The sequence below is a fragment of the Oryctolagus cuniculus genome, chromosome 1 (assembly GCF_051225735.1).
Source record: "Oryctolagus cuniculus isolate XC-2025 breed Fujian yellow rabbit chromosome 1, ASM5122573v1, whole genome shotgun sequence".
Classification (NCBI taxonomy): Eukaryota; Metazoa; Chordata; class Mammalia; order Lagomorpha; family Leporidae; genus Oryctolagus; species Oryctolagus cuniculus.
Genome location: NC_142867.1, coordinates 113713636 through 113732268, shown reverse-complemented (window position 1 = coordinate 113732268; position 18633 = coordinate 113713636). Strand labels below are relative to the sequence as shown.

At 51.6% G+C, this 18633-nt stretch overlaps 1 protein-coding gene across 1 annotated transcript in view; it reads right to left on the bottom strand.

Moving 5' to 3' along the window:
• TECTA (tectorin alpha) overlaps window positions 1-18633 on the bottom strand; it is a 68788-nt gene that overhangs the window by 31599 nt on the left and 18556 nt on the right. Inside the window, exons 7-9 of the mRNA XM_051819395.3 lie at window positions 16079-16671; window positions 14204-14777; window positions 7894-8495 (exon numbers count right to left, since the gene is read on the bottom strand). Coding sequence (XP_051675355.3) covers window positions 7894-8495; window positions 14204-14777; window positions 16079-16671 — 1769 coding nt within the window. The remainder of the gene's footprint in view (window positions 1-7893; window positions 8496-14203; window positions 14778-16078; window positions 16672-18633) is intronic.

Genomic DNA, 18633 nt, shown 5'->3' with positions numbered 1-18633 from the left:
GTGCGCCCTGCCATTGAAACACACACCACAGTGTGCCTTATATTACAATTAGCTACATACACTCTATCTCAACTACAAGTTTATGAGCAACCAGTGGGCAGGAGTCGCATTTTATTGGCCATTATACCTACCATCCCCTGGTGATCCCCCAAGCTCCCAACACCATGCCTCACAAAGAAGGAGAACTAGACACATGTTTTTTCCCATATCTTTTTAATTTCAGACAGCAAGGAAATCTCTTAACAGTAAACTCTGGAACTGCGCTGACCTTGAAATGTTTTGATTCAGATGGGTCACATCCTATAGCCTGTGGCTGGGTTAGTACGTGATAGAAAATAGAGGCTGCCCGCTGGCTCACAGCAGTGAGGGCAGAAGGAGAGCTGGCCTTCTTCTGGAGACGCAGGTGCTTCGGGATTGCTCTCCGACCAGAATCCTTTCCACCGGCCTCCACTGTCTCCCAGCTGACACCTCTCCTTACCCCCCAGGTCCTGCTGTGGTACAGATCCTTGTCCCTTCTTACCTTGACTACTGAGTCACCCACTAACTCGTCACCCTGGCTCCAGGATTGCCCTTCACCTCCGTTCCTGCATCACTACTAGTCCAACATTTTTACACACAATTGGAAGTAGTAAGCCTAGTACCTAAGGCCCTCTCCAGGGTTTGGGCAAATGTCTGCTATGTTCTGCACAACCCGCTGGGTTTTCCAGGAGTTGGCCTCGCCTCTCAGACCCAGCCACATGCCTCTTCCTTGCTTGCACTACCCAACAGTTTGCCACCCCACATGAGCCAAGTTGTGTCATTCTACCCTGCCATTTCCTATGCCACACATATGAAGCTTTCTATCCCACCAGCCCCTCCCCAAATTCCTAATCACCGTGATTGAGGATAATGATTCATTCAAAGCTGGTCTTGGTTCGGTGGGAACTACTTTGTCCAAAGGGTTGTAAGTCAGGCTCTAATCACTCCACCTCAAAGCTAGTCCTTAGCTAATGACTGATCAACTCTGTGGTATAGGTCATGCACCAGCTCTCCCAGCAGCCCCTGCTAACACTGGGCTCATCCTAGACCATGTACCTTCCAAACTCTCTCCCCTGGTGCTTTGCCCCCATTTCCCACCCCTGCTTGCTTTCTCAGGCAGCCCCAACTCGGACCTGACTTAAAATAGCAAAGATGCTCCTGCCTCCTACCCCTCCTCCACAGGGCCGTACTCACCCTTCCAAACACAGCTCAACAATCTCCTCCTCTATGACTGTCTACCCAGGCAGAATCCATCCATCCACCACAGACAGCATCGTCGCACTACTGTGTGCCAGGGACTGTGCTAAATGCTGGGGTAAAGCAAAGAGCCTTTTCTCCAGGACCTCACGGGTATATGGCAGACACAGCACATGAGGAGATAGTAGCATCACCCAATAAAGCACAATAGAGATAAATAGGTGCTCAAGCACCAGGCTCTGCCTGGGGACAGCATAGTGAGGTCTGAAAAAGATGATCAGTCCCAAATGGTGGGTAGGGGTTGGCCAGTCAAGCAAGAATGAGAGTAGGGGGAAAAAAAAGCGAGTTCCAAGAAAAGAGCTCAGCCCAAACAAGAGCCTGGATAAGAGGAAAAGGTCCCAATATATATGAAGAATTGCAGCAATTTAGTGCTGCCAGAGCACCAAGTGTGGCCTTGGGAGTGGTAGGGATGGAGATGGAGGTGGCAAGGGCCTGCACCAGGGAGGGCCTTGTATGCTGTGCCGCACATGGCCAAGGGGCCCGTGAGATAAAGCCTGAAATCTACTCATTCATTTTTCAAAAAAAGAAAAGGCAGCAGTGACCTTAATAAGAGGATTTTTAAGTAGAACACAAGGCCAGAAGTCAGACTGCAGAAGCAAGTAGCAGTTGGAGAATCAGATGCAGAGACGGTGCTCTCAGGGAGCTTGGGAAGGAGAGAGACTGGATAGAGACTCATAGAAAGGGACCTCGCAGAAGGGGAAAGATTGAAGACATAGGAAAGAGGGGGGATGGCAGATAGGCAAGACCCCAGGGAAGGCAAAAGAGAGAGAGAGAGAGAGAGAGAGAGAGAGAGAGAGAGAGAGAGATGGGTATAGGCAGAAAGTGATAGGCAGAAAGTGATGTGGGGAGAATGCTGCCTTCTCCATGCCTGGAAGAGAGCATGTGAAGAGGATGCTACGATGCACCACTTCAGTGTCAGCGTGCAGGCAGGTGGGGACAGAGGCGAGATACTGCCAGGTGAGCACAGCTTTCTCTGTTGGGAGCACACACAGCACAGGCTCAGCAGATCAGCAAGGGAAGCAGAGGTATAGAGACCCTGCCCTGCCCTGCGGGCTCATAACCAACCAGCTGGAAGCTGTGCACTCCAGGGCTGATGCGTGTGGCTCGCTTGCTTCCCAAGTCTCGCTTCATTCCAAATTCTAGTGTCAGGCAGGAGCACCGCCATGGGGAGGAAAGATAATGAGAGTCAAGCTAAAAGGCTTGCAAATTTGGTCCTTGCCAAGGAGAGCCCTGAGAAAGAAACAGCCTCCAATGCAGACAAGCGGGGCTCTGCTCAGTCTCTGTGGTCTCCATCCAGACAACTGTCCCGAGTCTCTCTCTGCAAGTGAGAGGAAATGGAGGGAAAGAAGCTGTTAAGGGAGCGGAGATCGGAGGGAAAGGAGGAGGTTAGTACGACAGTGGAGCTTGGCAGGTGGAGGAGGAAGGCACAGAGAGGGCAGGAGGAAGTGTGAGAATAAGTGTGGAGAAGGTACTTCATGTGCTGTAGTACAGCTGCCCCTCGGGATCCACAGGGATTCATTCCTGCACCTGCCTCAGACATCAAAACCCATGGATACGCAAGTCCCTAGTAGAACACGGCGCCATATTTGCATGAAACTTACATACTTCCTTCTGTATTCTTCAAATCCTCTCTGGATGATTTGTAATACCTAATTCAATGTAAATGCTATGTACATTGTTGTTGTACTATATCATTAATACAAAAATTACAAGACAAAATGGTTCTGCACATTCAGTACGGCTTTTTTTCAAGTGGCTTCAGTGCTGGTTGGCTGACTCTATGGATGCAGAACCCACATACGTGGAAGGCTGATTCCATGGGAAACAAGACCACACATCAGAGCTTGGGTAGAGATTTCCTCTACACAGGAGGCCCCTATCTCCGTCTACAGCCTCATCCGCCCTCACTCCCGCTGTGTTGCTACCCTGTGGGGTGTGCACTGATGCTCCCTTTTCCTGGCTGTCCTCACCCAGTAGATGCACACAGAGGTTCAGGGCTCAACTCTAGGTCACCTTTTCTAGAAATCTGGTTGAAACATCTCCTCCTTTGTGCTTTTGTACCCCTCTGGGTGTTACCTGTTAACAAGTCCTTCTGTCCCACTAGGCTCTGAGCTCAGTTAGGACAGACTCCCGGGCCCTCCCCATGGTCTTAAAGGGGCTTACCCCCTGAATTTACATAGTACACTAACCTCAAACTCATAAGTTCATGGCATTAAGAGCGGGGAAACATAATCCAATTCCAGCATTCAGGACATGGGACCTAGGGGGAGGCTGTGAAGTCATTGGGGGCATGTCCCCAGAAAGTAGTTCCCATGAGAGGGTTATTACACAAACCTGACGTAGGTCCAACCATTCTGTTTTCTCCCCAGCTCACCACGGGGTCCTCCCTGCACAAGTGCCCCACCACTGCCACCTGCCTTCCCCAGCACATGCCAACCCAAGGGGGCCACTGGATCTTGAACTTGAAGCTCCAAAACAGGAGATGAGCAAACCTGTTCTCATTACAAAGTTAGGTGCCTCCAGGATTCCCCTGTAGCAATGGAAAGCTAACTAATACAGAAGCTGTGTTGGTTCCTTTATTTATTTATTTATTTTATTTATTTATTTTTTGACAGGCAGAGTGGACAGTGAGAGAGAGAGACAGAGAGAAAGGTCTTCCTTTGCCGTTGGTTCACCCTCCAATGGCCGCCGCGGCCAGCGCGCTGCAGCCAGCGCACCGCGCTGATCCGATGGCAGGAGCCAGGAGCCAGGTGCTTCTCCTGGTCTCCCATGGGGTGCAGGGCCCAAGCACCTGGGCCATCCTCCACTGCACTCCCGGGCCACAGCAGAGAGCTGGCCTGGAAGAGGGGCAACCGGGACAGAATCCGGCGCCCCGACTGGGACTAGAACCCGGTGTGCCGGCGCCGCAAGACGGAAGATTAGCCTAGTGAGCCACGGCGCCGGCCTCCTTTATTTATTTTTTCATGTTTGATACCATTTTTCCAAAACTCCTCATCTCTTGCCACAAAGTCGGCATCTGTTCAGGCTTACGGAACAAGACTGTGCCAGGCTCATGCTCAGAACAAAGATACAGACGGTAAAGGCCCTGAAATCCTTCCTGTTGGCTTGTCTGTAAAGGCTGTGGCGTGCTGGCGGCTGGGAGTGGTGGCAGGAGAGAGGCCGTCTCTGCTGAGCTCCGGCGCTGGCCGCTGAGACTGGGCTCAGCAGTGCCCCCCGGGAGTGGCTCGCTTTCTGTCGCTCACCCCCATAACCCTGTCTGGTCTATAGATAGTGTGTTTATTTTCAGCGTCTTTTGGCTTGGTGGATATTCCCACATCCTGCAGGGCTGCTTAGTGCAGAGTAAGGTCAGAGTCATAGAAGCAAGCACCCTGTGTCCCAAGAAATCCCTCCCACGGCCCCCTCCACTTCTGCAGGCCCCAGCAGTGACCTGGAGCTCTGGGCTCTGGCTTTGCCCTGCACTTCACTCACCCTGTTATTACAACAGCTATTATTCTTCAGGCTCACGGGTGGAGGGTGACTAATAATAACATCATGGGAAAAACAAATGCAAATCATCGAATAAGCAGATCCTGTACCACATATTAATAATTCAAAGTAACTGCTACATCTACCCCCCAGGTCCCAGAAGGAGAGAAGAACATTGTGCACCCTGCTCTCGCTCTTCTCGGCAGGCATTACAAAGCAATGCGTTCTGTTCCCAGCTTGGGCACTTGGTGCTTCTAGGTGACATGGAAAGAAGGGCCCTGGCCACTTCAGTACTTTCCCCCACAATGGCCACTGTGTTCTCCTGACCCTGTTCTGTGGCTTCGATTGTGCCCCCCACCCCAAAGGTATGCTGAGGTCCTAACCACCAGTACTTGTGAATACAGCCTTATTTGGAAATCAGCTATACATAAATGTAATCAAGTGAGGTCATACTGGATTAGGTAGGCCCTAAATCCAGTGACTGGTGTCCTCAAAGGACAAGGACACTTGGACCCAGGCAGGAGAAAGCCATGTCAAGATGGCAGCACAAACTGCAGTTTTGCAGCCACAAGTCAAGGTATGCCAAGGCCTGCCTACGATCACCAAGAAGCTAGGAGAGCGACAAGGGACAGATGCCGCTCCAGCATCTCAGAGAACAGGACCCTGCCAGCACCTTGACCCTGGACTTTGCGTCTCCAGAGCTGAGAGCAACTAAGTTTCTGTTGTTTAAGCCACCCAGTCTGCAGTATTTTGTTCTGGCAACTTTAAGAAATACATACACGCCCTCCCTCTCCACGTGAGGAAGAAATGAGCTGTGTGATTCTTGCGACCTTCGGCTTGAGCAATGAGGCAGTCTCAGGAAGCTGGCCAGGGCACATGCCTGCAAGGTGAGCTGACCTATTAGGGTCTTAAGCCTGACGGGGAGGGAAAGGGAAGGAAACATCCAGAAAGACTGGGGAATCGATTACCATGAAGGAGAAGGAAGGGCTAAGCTGAGATCCATCGGCCTCCATGCAGAAACAGCCAGGAAGGAGCCAGAAAGCTACATGTGTACCCTCAGCTAGCTATCTACCCAGCGGCTGAGAGCAGGCAACGCAAGGCAGGGAGTGGGGTTCAGAATAAGCAGGCTCCATGACGAGATCCTGTTCTTTAAGGAAGGAAGAAAATCTGAAAGATGGCAGAGTATTGCACGTCAAGTGACTTCATGAAAATGTGTCGATCTCAGGGTGGAAACAGATCAGGTGAGGAGACAAGGACACGCATGACGCAAGCCCATGGACACAATGATGGATGGATTGGTTTGTTTTTTGTTTGTTGTTTTTTTTTTTTTGTTTTTTGACAGAGTGGACAGTGAGAGAGAGAGACAGAGAGAAAGGTCTTCCTTTTTGCCATTGGTTCACCCTCCAATGGCCGCCGCGGCCAGCGCGCTGTGGCCAGCGCACCGCACTGATCCGAAGGCAGGAGCCAGGTGCTTCTCCTGGTCTCCCATGGGGTGCAGGGCCCAAGGACTTGGGCCATCCTCCACTGCACTCCCGGGCCACAGCAGAGAGCTGGCCTGGAAGAGGTGCAACCGGGACAGAATCCAGCACCCCGACCGGGACTAGAACCCGGTGTGCTGGCGCCGCAAGGCGGAGGATTAGCCTAGTGAGCCACGGCGCCGGCCGGATGGATTGGTTTTAACCTGGGATGAAAACGGAGTCGAGGGAAGTCGCCCTGAAGGGCAGCCTTGACCATTCAGGCATCTGCTACATAGCCCGAGTGACGGCAAGCAGGGCATCTGCCGAATCCCCAACTCGCCTCTTTGTTAATTCAGTCTCTCAGATCACCAAAGAGGCCACCGGCAGTTACAGGAAAGTCACAGGCACCTTGGGAGAAAGGGTTATGATGTCATCACATTCATTCACTTGACAAGTGTTTTGAGTGTTGCTATGTGCAGAGCACCGCACATTCATCCAACATGAAGGGGAACGAGGTATGGTCCCTGCCCCTGAGAAGCCCACAATTAGAAATGAGGGAGTTAGGGAGATGGAGGGAAAAATACAATATGATCAATGCAACAATAAATACAGGAATAAACTGTTATGAGAAGCATAGAGGAAAACAACTGGGATTGGGATACAGGTTCATACTCTCTGAGAGGGGAAGAAAATGAGTGTGGTGAGCCTTCTACCTTCCATGCTAAGAAGGCAGACCTTCCAATAAACCTGAAAAGGAAGATAATTTAAGGAGCGTGCAAAGCTCTCTCTGTCGGAGAAGAAGGTTAAGGAAATCCCAAGGAAGAGGAGAGCACAGTAGCACTGCCCAGGGATCTCTTTAGTTCGGCGTACTTAGTTTAGCTCCGTTTGGCTCAGAATTTTAAAGAGAATGTACACAAAATGAAAAAGAGTCCCCTCAGAGACAGATAGATGCTGATGCAGGTCTGTGAGTGTAATGTCGAGAAGGCCAGCGCCCTAAATCAGCTGCTCCGAGCTGCGGGGCCAGAGGCTGCGGGCCTCCTCCAAGCTGCGGGGCGGCCGCTGTCAGCCTGCTCAGGCAGACACAGACGACTCCCAGGCCTGCTCCCCTCTCTTCACAGGCAGGGCAGTGCTCTTTGGTTGAAGGGGTGGCAGAGGTAGGAAGAGGGACCCAAAGTCCAGGTGAGTCAAGAAATCCCGAGTGCTCCTGATAGGGGAGTGGCTCTTGAATTCTGGGTCCCATGGGACCAGCACGGAGACTGGGAGAGGGAGGGGAAGCCAGAGCAGGCTCCTGTCATTCTGATCTCCAAAATGGAAAAGGGGTGGATTGGGACAACAGAGAGGACACTTAGAGAGGTTTAGACCGTGCCAGGCGTGAGTTCCCATGGACAGATGAACCGAACTGGGATGTGACGTGACTGCCTGAGGTTGCACGTGGTGGCCCACCTCCAGCACAGCCCGCTACAATACAACAGGTGTCATTTCTGCCACCGACTCTGTTCCTGCAACTCGGGCAAATCTTCCTCTTTCAGCCTCAGTTTCCCTTACTGTGAGATACAGTCAAAGAAATAACCCCAGGGTCTCTCTCTGCTTTACCAAGCTAAGATTTTCTTGGTTTCAGCTACAACCTGTCTTGCCGACCCAGGCGCCCCATCCTCACGCCCTAGACTCTCCTTGAGATCAGCCCGTGACTACTCACCAGCACCGTGTGCTTGTAGGCCCGGTGAATCACAATACTGTAGCCAAATACAGTCACGTCCACCTGCTTGACCCACAAGGCCAATGACGGGTCCCGGTCCTCATTCTTGGCTGTGACCATGAACTTGGGGAAAGAGTCTGAAGTTGGCCTGCTCCCTGTGGTGCAGAGGATGAGCGGGCAGCTGGTCTGGAAGTCAAACGGGTAGCCATCGAAGGTGAGGTAGTGGCCGTAGCCGGAGACGATGCAGGAGGCGTCAGTGCGGGCCTGGCAGTGGTACAGGCTGCTGCCCTCCATGCAGTATTCATCCTCCTTACAGGGGATGGTCTCACAGTGGACGCTGTTGTCCGTGCCGTTGCAATAGCAGAAGATCTGGCAGTCCTGGTCCACCCAGAAGCTCTCGTTGGTAGCAAGCTGGTGCCCCTCAAAGTTGCAGCCACACTCGCTCCGGGGGACACACTGGCTGCCCTGCAGGGCATAGCCCTCGTCACACTGGCACCCCTCGGAGCAGCTGTCCACACAGATGGGCCCCAGGGCCAGGGTTTCACAGGTCTCCGTGCACGTCACGCACTCCTCAAAATGGCTGTTCTCCGGGCATTCCAGAGCTACAGTGGCCAAGGAAAAGACGGACATTAGTAAGCGGCAGAGGTCAGAGAGAGAATGTGTGTGCATGTGTGTGTACATTGTGTGCGTGTGTGTGAGCGTGCACGTGAGTGTGTACAGCACAGGATGCTCTGTGAGTGCCGTGTGGCTGGAACCACTGGCGTCCTCCTTAGGCAGGGAGACTGACCTCGTCCAGCGAACCCCTCACTCGCGTGCCCGGCTGGTGCGGGTGCTGAGTCCCTGTGTACCTTAGCTCAAGAACCAGGAAAGTAAGGCAGATCTCACCAGCCCTATCTTTGCGTGAGGAACCTGCAGTTCAGCGATTTAACGCAGAGAAGGAGGCAGGCTCTGGAGAGCGGGCTGTGCGGGAAGGGGCAAGCGCTTCCGGGTCAGGGAGCCTGCACCACGCCCTTAAATCGGCCGCGGTATTTAACATCTCTGAGCTCCGGGTTTTCCTTCTTTCAGCAGGGAGCGTATTTACCGACTAGTGTTGTTCTGAACACTGACTGCTGGCATGAGGCCCTGGAGTCTCAACACACAGCACTCCCTGCCCCCTCTCAGCGCTTCCTTCTATCACACGGAGAGGCCGAACGGAGGGGTCTTGACTCTGCAAGCCGGCCCAGTGTCGTGGCCTCTGTGGTCCTTTCTCTGCTGCTGTTGCCCTCGGGCCTCCTGCACCTCCTCACCATCCTCTGCACACACTCACCCGCACCACCTGCACTTGCACTCCTGATGGCCCTCTGCAAAGCCGCTTCCCACCCATCCTTAAAGATTCCTTTCAGACTGCACTAGAAGCCCTCCTTGCTAGATCAAGTCTCTGTACCAAAAAGCAGAGCCCATGCACTGGCACGGCATGGGGTTCGGGGTACACTTCCCACTTGTCTCCCCGACGCAGGTTGGTCCCGGCGTGAAGGGGGCAGGGACAGGAGCACAGAAGAAATCAACCTACAGGTCCTTGTAACCTACGGATCCGCCAAGGTGCCCACCACCTTCCGGAAAGATAAGATCTTTCCTTTAAAACTTCCTCTGGTTCTTGTACATACCATCAGGCCTTAATAGTGTTTTATAATCCAAGGACACGGAGGACACTACAGAGAAATAAATTGCACGGCAGTAATAGCTCTGCCCACGAGTACCGACTCAATAGTTCTGCACTGTGTACTGGAAGCCAATCTTTTTTTCCTCTGGGCTAAAGGACTATCTCCCTTCCCATTGACTACAATACTGTACGGCGTTGGAGTTGAAGGCTAGTTCAGCACTGATTATATACGTCTGTATAGAGGGATTTTCACATTTGTCTCTAAATTATGAATGTTGTAACACTGACTGCAGGTTTATGGTGATAGCAAATAACATGACTTATTTAAACGGCTCTCGCTTTATGACTTATTGTGTTGTCTGAATTTGTCTCAAAGTCTGGAACATGCAGACATGGAGTAATAAAACTTCCCCCAGCCCCTGAAATGCCTCTGTAAAATCATTTAATTGGGCAGCCTGACTCTGCCAATGGGAGGGCTGGTTAAAAATAACTGAAAAAAAAAAAAAAAACTGAAAAGCAGTGGTTGTGGCTCTAGGTTCAAAGGAGGTCGCGTGCCTGATTGACAGCTGTTGCCCAATCCAATTCTCACTCCAAAAGCCCCTGGCCAGATTAACCCCCTTGTACCTGGAGACATGATTAATCAAATCTCGATGCACCCATCGTCACCGGACCCAAGGATACCAAGTCTCGATGAGACGTCCTAGGGAGCATCCCAAGCGTGAAGCCTGGCCCTCCATCTGAGGAAGCCCTGTTCTACGCGGCTGCTTCTGCCCAAGCCGTCTCTAAGACAGGCACTTCCAAGCACTTGCTCCCGCTCTGCTGGCCCAGATGGGGCGGAGTGAGAAGCTCTCCTCAACAGCCAGGGGATGGAGGAGCATCGGCACTGTGTCACTGTAACTGGGCACGCATGCTGCCACCAAACTGTGCAAAGAAAATCCAGAAACAAGCCTCGCTGGCCAGGAATGACTAGTCCTAAGGAATGGCCCAGCAACGAAACAGACTTGGTATGGGGGAGACGTGGTCATTCTGCATCCTATGAAATACAACTAGAAAGCTGGGTGTGAAGGCAGGAGTAGAGATCGCGTTGGGTAAGCCAGGGATAGGACAAAGGAAGATGCTGAGAAGTGGACTGAAAAGAAGGATTTGGGAAGGTATGATATGGTCCCATTGGATGTGGTGGTCAACAGAGACCACGGAAGCGCTCCCCCTGCTGGTGACTATTTACAAGGGCTCCCAGAATTCCAGCTGTAGGATCCATAGCTTCTGCTGTTCCCTTCCCCGGTGCATAGCTGCCCTCCTCTGAGATGACAGCCACCAAGCCTTTGGACTTACCAAGCTAGAAATAATAGATTTAAAAATGTGTGTGTGTGTGTGTGTGTGAGAGAGAGAGAGAGAGAAAATATAGTGGCAAAGCAAGACACTCCAAGAGCAAGGGGTTCCCTTCACCCAGATCTTGGTTTCTAATAAGATCTGCTCCCTCCCCCAGCATATACTGGGGCTTCTTGGAGTAATGTTCATTCCATTCTTGGGCAAAGAAGGTCAAGAGGTGAGTGTGAAGCATCTTATTACACCAGAAAGTAAGAAAGTATTCAGAAACAATGACAGAAGTGTGCCCAAGAGACACAAGAGCTGGCTTGAGGGGCTCCAACAGGCCAAACCTGAAACAATGTATTAATGCCAAAAGTAGTCAACAAGTATAATATGAAGTCATTGGAAAAATAGGAATCCCCGTCCACATTGATAAGATGAGAGAGAAGCATAGGATGGACGGATCGAGTGATAGGCAGACGAAGGGAGGGCTCTCGCTTACAGTAGAATGACAACTGCTGCCTGGTGGCAGTGGGGAAGGGGCTGGCCTGGGAACTGTCTGTGTGTGATCCTCACGCACAAGACTGAAGCAAAGCAAAAATCAATGCTGGGCGCTGGATCCAGGAGGGCAGTTTTGATGAAGAACAGGATACTTGTACAATCCTAAAGTATCCACACAGCCAGCTCATTATCTGTAAGGGGAAATACGGTGACTGTAGAGCAGGGGACCAGTGTGCGCATCACCATGGGCAGGACCCCATGAGAAACCCAACAGAGCCTAGGCAGGAGGCTGAGCGGGTGTGCATGGCTGAAGCTCGTCCCGGGGAGACGTCAGACGCCGGTGAGGGCCACCGAGTGGGGGATGCTGCCTTCCTCCAAATGCCAAGGTCGTGAAAGACAAAGAAGGCTCAGGGACCCTTCTCCTAAGGGAGACGGAAACGACATAGCGACGCAATGCAACAGCGTGTGGTCCTGGACTGGATCTCTACTGAAGGGAAGAAAATACCCACATAGCACCCCGAGGGATGTTCCTGTGTCAGCTGGCAGCAGTGGGGCATGCATGCTCACTTATTGCATGCGGGTCTGTCTCCAAAGACTGACGGCTGTACCGTGGCTACGTGAGTGGGTGTGCTTATTGTAGGAAGCACACTTGCAGGTTTTAGGGAGAAGGGGGCAAGGGGAGGAGAAAGCCAACGGGATAACTTGTGTTAATCCAGGGAATGGGTGCGTGAGTGCTCTGGCAACTTTTAAATTACTTTGAAATAAAAGTCAAGCAAACTAAGTTCAGAAGCAAGGTAAAAGGACAGAGCTTAAGAGCTGTGCAGGGGGCCAATGCCCTGGCCTGAAGTGCCAGCATCCCACATGGGTGCTGGTTCGAGTCCCAGCTGCTCCTCTTCTGATCCAGCTCTCTGCTATGGCCTGGGGAAGCAGTAGAAGATGGACCGAGTGCTTGGGTCCCTGCACCAGTGTGGGAGACCCAGAGGAAGCTCCTGGCTCCTGGCTTCAGATTGGCACAGCTCCGGCCGTTGCAGCCATCTGGGGAGTAAACCAGCGAATGGAAGATCTTTCTCTTTCTGTCTCTACCTCTCTCTGTAACTCTGTCTTTCAAATAATAAAATAAATCTTAAAAAAAAAAAAAAGAGCCGAGCAGGATGCAATCTAATGGCGACGTTCGGTTTGGTTTAGGGGCTGGGTCCATGGATCCAGGTGAGGGGTTTGGTGCTCCAGGCTCGGGTCCCACCCTCTCAGCCACTCCTTCTCCTTCTGCCCACCCCGATTGCTCTTCCCTGTGCTCTGCTCCCAAGAGCCAGGCTGCCTCAACCCTCCCCAGCCAGCAGCCATCCTAGTGGCTACTGGTGCTGCCACAGCCCTGCAGAGAGAGACGAGGTAACTGTGGGGACAAAATGAAAAACCTGCAGCATGGGGCTCTCTTAGTGGCCCTGTCTAGCTTGCTAATCTCTACAGCCTGGAAAGCTCCCTGGCTGGTTGTCTCCTATCAGAATGAAGAGAGCCCTTTTGGCCAAAGGAGAAGGTACCTATGGAGCCAACACAAAGGTTTCTAGTCCTTTGATACAGAGTTTGTACCTCTGCTAGATAAAACAACAAGTCAATGGGATGGCTAATTGCCCTTCAATTAAAAGTTATTGTATAGGAGCTGACGCTTTGGAGTAATGGGTAAAGCTGTCGCCTGCAGTGCTGACATCCCATATGGGCAGGCACTGGTTCAAGTCCCAGCTGCTCCACTTCCCACCTAGCTCCCTGTTGATGCACCTGGGAAAGCAGTGGAGGATGGCTCAAGTCCTTGGGCCCCTGCACCCATGAGGGAGACCCAGAAGAATTTCCTGGATCCTGGCTTTAGATCAGCCCAACTCTGGCTGTTGCGGCCATTTGGGGAGTGAAACAGCAGATGGAAGATCTCTCTCTCCCTCTCTCTCTCCCCTACTCTCTGTAACTCTGCCTGTCAAATAAATACATATGTAAATCTTTTAAAAAGTTATTGTATAACTAGAAATGAAAACATAGGTGAAAAACTTTCTGGTTTGAGCCTTCTAGAAGAAGCATGAGACTAGGGAAGGGATCCACAATGCAATTGTCCTCAAGTAACCAATGGAGATTGGTTCCAGGATCCCCTGTGGATACCAAAATCCACGGATGCTCAAGCCCCTTACATCAAAGATCATAGCAGGGGCCATAACTGTGCTGTGTTGCAGTGGGTTAAGCTGCCACCACTTGTGACAGCAGCACCCCATATCAGAGTGCCTGTCCTAATCCTGGCTACTCACTTCTGATCCAGCTTGTGCTAGTGCACCTGGTAAGGCACTGGAAGATGGCCCAAGTGCTTGGACTCCTGCCACCTGTGTTGAAAACAGGAGGGAGTTCTTGGCTCCTGACTTTGGCCAGATCCGGCTGGGGTGGTCATTTTGGGAATGAACCAGTGGATAGGAGATTGTGTGTGTGTGTGTGTGTCCCTCTCTCTCTATCACGCTGCCTTTCAAACAAATAAATAAATCTTGAAAAACGGCATAGTAATTGCAAATGACTTATACACATCTTCTCATACATTTGAAATCATCTCCAGATCACTTATAATACCTAATATAATGTAAATAGTTGTTATACTGTATTGCTTTGGGAATAATGACATGGAAAAAATCTGCATGTGTTCAATACAGATGTAATTTTTTTGGGGAGGGAGGATATTTTCAATCCACAATTGGTTGTATCCCACAGATGCAGAACCTGGATATAAAGGGTCTGCTGTAAGCGCAGTCCCACCAGAGGGCCAAGTTCTGAGTAAGAAAGCGTAGTGTGGCATCAATTCCTCCCCCAGGCGGCCTCCCCCACAACGCAGCCCCCACTTACGGCAGAAGTCATAGGTGCGCCAGGGGCCCACCTCCACGTCTGCGTTCTTGCAGGCGCTGGCATACCGGGCCACAGAGTCACAGAGTTCCGATTCGTTGCCGCCACTCTGGCAGAGGCGGAAAAGGCAGGTGCGGTAGTAGGCGGTGACATTGACCACCCCATGGCACTCGAGGAAGGAGCTGTTGGAGGGGTCGTTGATGATGCCGCACCTGGAGCGGCTGCGGTAGAACTTGAGCAGCTCCGAATCATTGTTGCAGGCCTTCAGCAGGTCCCCACACTCCCCGTTGCAGATCTCCTCGAACGTCGTCCAGCTCTCCAGGAACACGGCCAGGTTGTCCGTGCACTTGCCATTGGGGAGGCAGAACTCGTCGCTGGCGTTTGCGTTGAAGAAGCCACACAAGCCCCCGGTGCAGTTGAAGTAGATGGTGGACAGTCGGATGTACAGCAGGCCTGTGTCTGAGTACTGCACAGTCACGATGCCCTTGGACTCCACCGTCGTACTGTTTTTGTCCCGGTAAATTTCCAGCTTCCCCAAAGGATGGAAAAAAGGTAATTCCACTTCCTGACCATTCAACTGGAAAAAATAAATAAGTAAACAAATCACGCGCGTGAATTCTGGAGACACACAATCCCCACCACTTCCTGGGCGGTCCTGCCCCTGATTAGCCCTTTGAGCAATGTGGAAAAGCTGTCGGTCCAGGGGAAGCACACAAATACCAGATGTTTTGTCAAGCATCTCCTCCTTTCGTGTGGGACTCCCACTTACTTGTGTGTGTTCAAGACCCTAGGGTAGCCCAGAGCAAACGAAATTAAAATGTGCGCAATGATCATTCTGAATGTTTGCTTCCTGTGCCCTACAGCTCCATTTCAGTAGCTTTTTCCAGACAGCTCCCTGTCGGCCCCACCCTTCCGGCCCCTTCTTTTCCCTTCAACACTTGCTTTCCCGAGCCCTATGCCTTGCAGACACACAGTTCACTTATCATGATCCAACTGCCCAGCTACCCAGCTGCGTCTCACTACTCCTTTAATGAGTGCATCTCTGTCCATGCATCCATGGGAGCAAAAACGATCCTTTCAGTTTTTGGCTCTGTGTTTTGTGATCGCTCTGGACAGTCAAATGGGCTGACTTTTGTTTCTCTGCACAGGAGTCGTGTGATACCATTGAAGTGCCCACTGGACTGGGATAGGGGAGCTCCCCCCTGCCACACCCAAGCGCCAGCACAGTTAATGGGGGCTTATTCACCAGCCCTTTGGAGTGTTCATGTGGAAACAAGGAATTGCACCAGATGATCTCCAATAGTCTTCCTAGAACTACCGTCTACAGGTATGGGTGCCTAATGACAGGTCTCTATTAGGGCAGGTTAGAGAGGTGAGAGGCGCCCCATGCACTACCCCACGTGGGTTCTCATCTACAGGGAGGAGTTAGTTAGGACAAAGGTTAGGAGCACAGATTCTCGCGCCGGACTGCCTGGGCTTGCATCCTGCTTTGTGGCTGTGTATCCCTGAGGAAGTCACCGTGACTTCTCTGTGACTCAGTTTTCTCATCTATAGAGCGAGGACAATGATCTTGTCTAAGAAGACTGAGTGTGACTTGGGACAGTGCTCGGCACACAGGAAGCTGTCGGTGAGTGTTGGCCATGAGGGAGGGCTACTCGCACTCTGCCTATCTAATTAGGGAAATTCCAGCTTCATTCCGAGTCTCCACGGCAGAATCTCAGTCCAGGCACATGGTTAGAAAACACTCCCATTTCCGAGTTCTCGCCTTCCTAGAATCCACTTGCCGGAGGAGGCAGACGACACACCTGCAGAGACTGGCAAGCTCCTTCACTTGGCGAGACTCATCCAAACACCCTCCAGGGGAGCGAGGACGCTTACCTTGACTTCTGAAGCCCCGACTCCTCCTATCTTGACCTCCTGGTCGGCCACCAGGATCCGAAGACCTCGCAGCCAGGCAGGCCCTATGTCAGGCTTCCTCTTGTTGATATCTATCTCCAGGTACTCCGGGCGGTCGGGGCAGGTCTTCAGGAGCGTGTAGGAAAACTCGGAGGGGAAGGCATAGGCGGCGCCGTCAAAGGTATGCAGCACCTGGTTCTGGTTGAGCAGGCACACGGTCTCCCGCTTGGGGAAGCAGCCCTGGTAGCCGTCCTCCACTGCGCACACCTCCCCACTGCGGCAGGTCTTGTTGAAGCAGTAGATGTCCCCGCCCTCCTCGCACAGGCACTGCACCGTGCAGTTGGCCGTGGCCCAGAAGAACTCCCCCATGGTGTAGTAGTGGCCGTCAAAGTCACAGCCGCACTTGTGCAGCGGCACGCACTGGCTGGTGCTGAGCACGAAGCCCTCGTTACACTCGCAGCCTTCCGTGCACGGCGTGGCGCAGTTCTGAGAGGCTGTCAGGTCTGAGCACGTGTCGGGGCAACTGCTGGTGCACACGGAGTAGTGGCTGAAGCTCGGGCACTGCACGGTGGACACTGGCGCGGGGAAAGGAAGAGAGTGTGGTCACAAGGTGAGTGGACCCCGCGTGCTAAATGGCCAGAATCAACTAGCACAGGGCCCGGGAGAAAAGAAGCCTCCTTCTGGGAGTGAGGGCCAAGCTGAGGCTTGAGGTGGGGCAGAAAAAAAACTTCCACTTGCTTACTTGCCTATGACTACGAAGCAGTTGGATGATGAACTTGTACTTGAATTTGATCATCTTGACTGAAAGTAAACTTCAGGTCGCTATCTAACTTGACAAGATCTGTTACCCAATTTTTTTTTTTTTTTTTTGTAATTTGGTTATCTGCAACCATCAGCATGTGTAGTGGTCTTCAACCGATGAACACACAAGGTGATCTGAGTTAAAAGAGCCTAGCCCATTCCAAGGAGAAACTCAATCCAACTTCCAGGAGAAGTGGGAAAGGCAACTGTTGGAGGAGGAGCTTGGAAAATCGGAAATTTCTATGTGAGAGGAACTTGAAATACACAAGAGCAGCCAAGAGAGAACTCTGGGGACGAATTCACTGAGACATCCAAGTAGAAGAAAGGACCCTCCTGTCTGAGGAGACTGTGTGCTTGTTCCACTGGAAGAAGGGGCTGGAATTAGATGCCTTCTGAATGTCTGTCTTGCCTTAGGAACCGGCAACTCCTATTTTAAGAACATCTGAGTCTACACATACATTTGAATCCAACAGGCAGAGCTCAGTAAACTACCTTTCTGAATTAAATATAATTCATCCACTAATGGGATGGGGGAGCAAGGGAGGAAGAGAGAGAGGAGGGAGGAGAGAGAAATGTAGCAGACGAGAGAGTATTACCATTAGAAAAAAAATACATAGCTATTATAGGAAAAATTTTCCTTGGGCAATTTGGATGCTCTTGGAATCTGTCAGGATCAAAGAGAAGCCACATTGAACCTCAACTTGAATCATGATATGGCTGCTCTGGGTATAATAAAGGCTGTTCAATCCCACAGTAAGAAAAATACACTGTGGTGCAGCAGTTTGACCAATGCTCTGAGATTTGAATCCAATACATGATGATTTTATGTGAATCAGACCGATAGTTACAGAGGGAAAAATCTCCCTCTGGTCTCGGGCTTCAAAGAAAGTTCTAAATCTTCTCACCTCCAAAGCACTCTCAAATGCACGGGTTATAATTTCTGGTTTATTCACGTAGAGAAAACCAAGGACCAGGAAGAAAGCAAGCTTCAGAGAAATTGCCTGCTTTTTTTTTTTTTTTTTTTTTTTTTGTCGTTGTAAAATTTTAGATAAACAGGACAAGAGATGTTAGCAGCTGAGAAGGAGAAACTGAGGAGGTAACTAAAGGACAACAAAGCAAAAGAGCCTGGACGCCCCCAGAGTCAGGGCTTTTCCTAGTCACTGCTTGCACTCCAGAACAAGAGGGCTTCTTGATGAGCCTGGGGCACTGCCTGTCTGCAGCCACGTCTCCAATCAGCAACAGTGGGTCAGTGACGCGCACAAACCCTAACGCGTCTGAAAGTGGAGAGTGAAGAACCCCCGAGCAGTGGCTGGAGTTTCCACCCAGGAGCTGACTGTTTTCCTGAAGGCCGGTTTTCATCACCCAGGCCAGCATCTGCCCTGACTCCATAGCCACAAACACAGCTCCTCCTGCCCCTGCCTCTCTCAGCCCTGGGGCCGCCATCCATCCCGGCTACAGAGTCTTCCTCCAGCCAAGTGCGTCCTGCGCGTACAGCATATTTCCAGACCACTCATGCTCACCAGTGGATTCTTATTTCCTGGCTAGGATATTGGGTTGGGGTGGGGTTTGGGGGAAGGGAGGATAAAGACTGCTGCAGTTCATTCTTTATAAAGTGTGATAGCTCAGCCTTACCCGACTCTGGGGCCAGGAGTGTTAACGAAGACATTTGGAGGAGCCCTGACACCCAGTCCCTGCCCCCTGCCCAAGAGATCTCTCATAGGGATGGGATGCCAGCT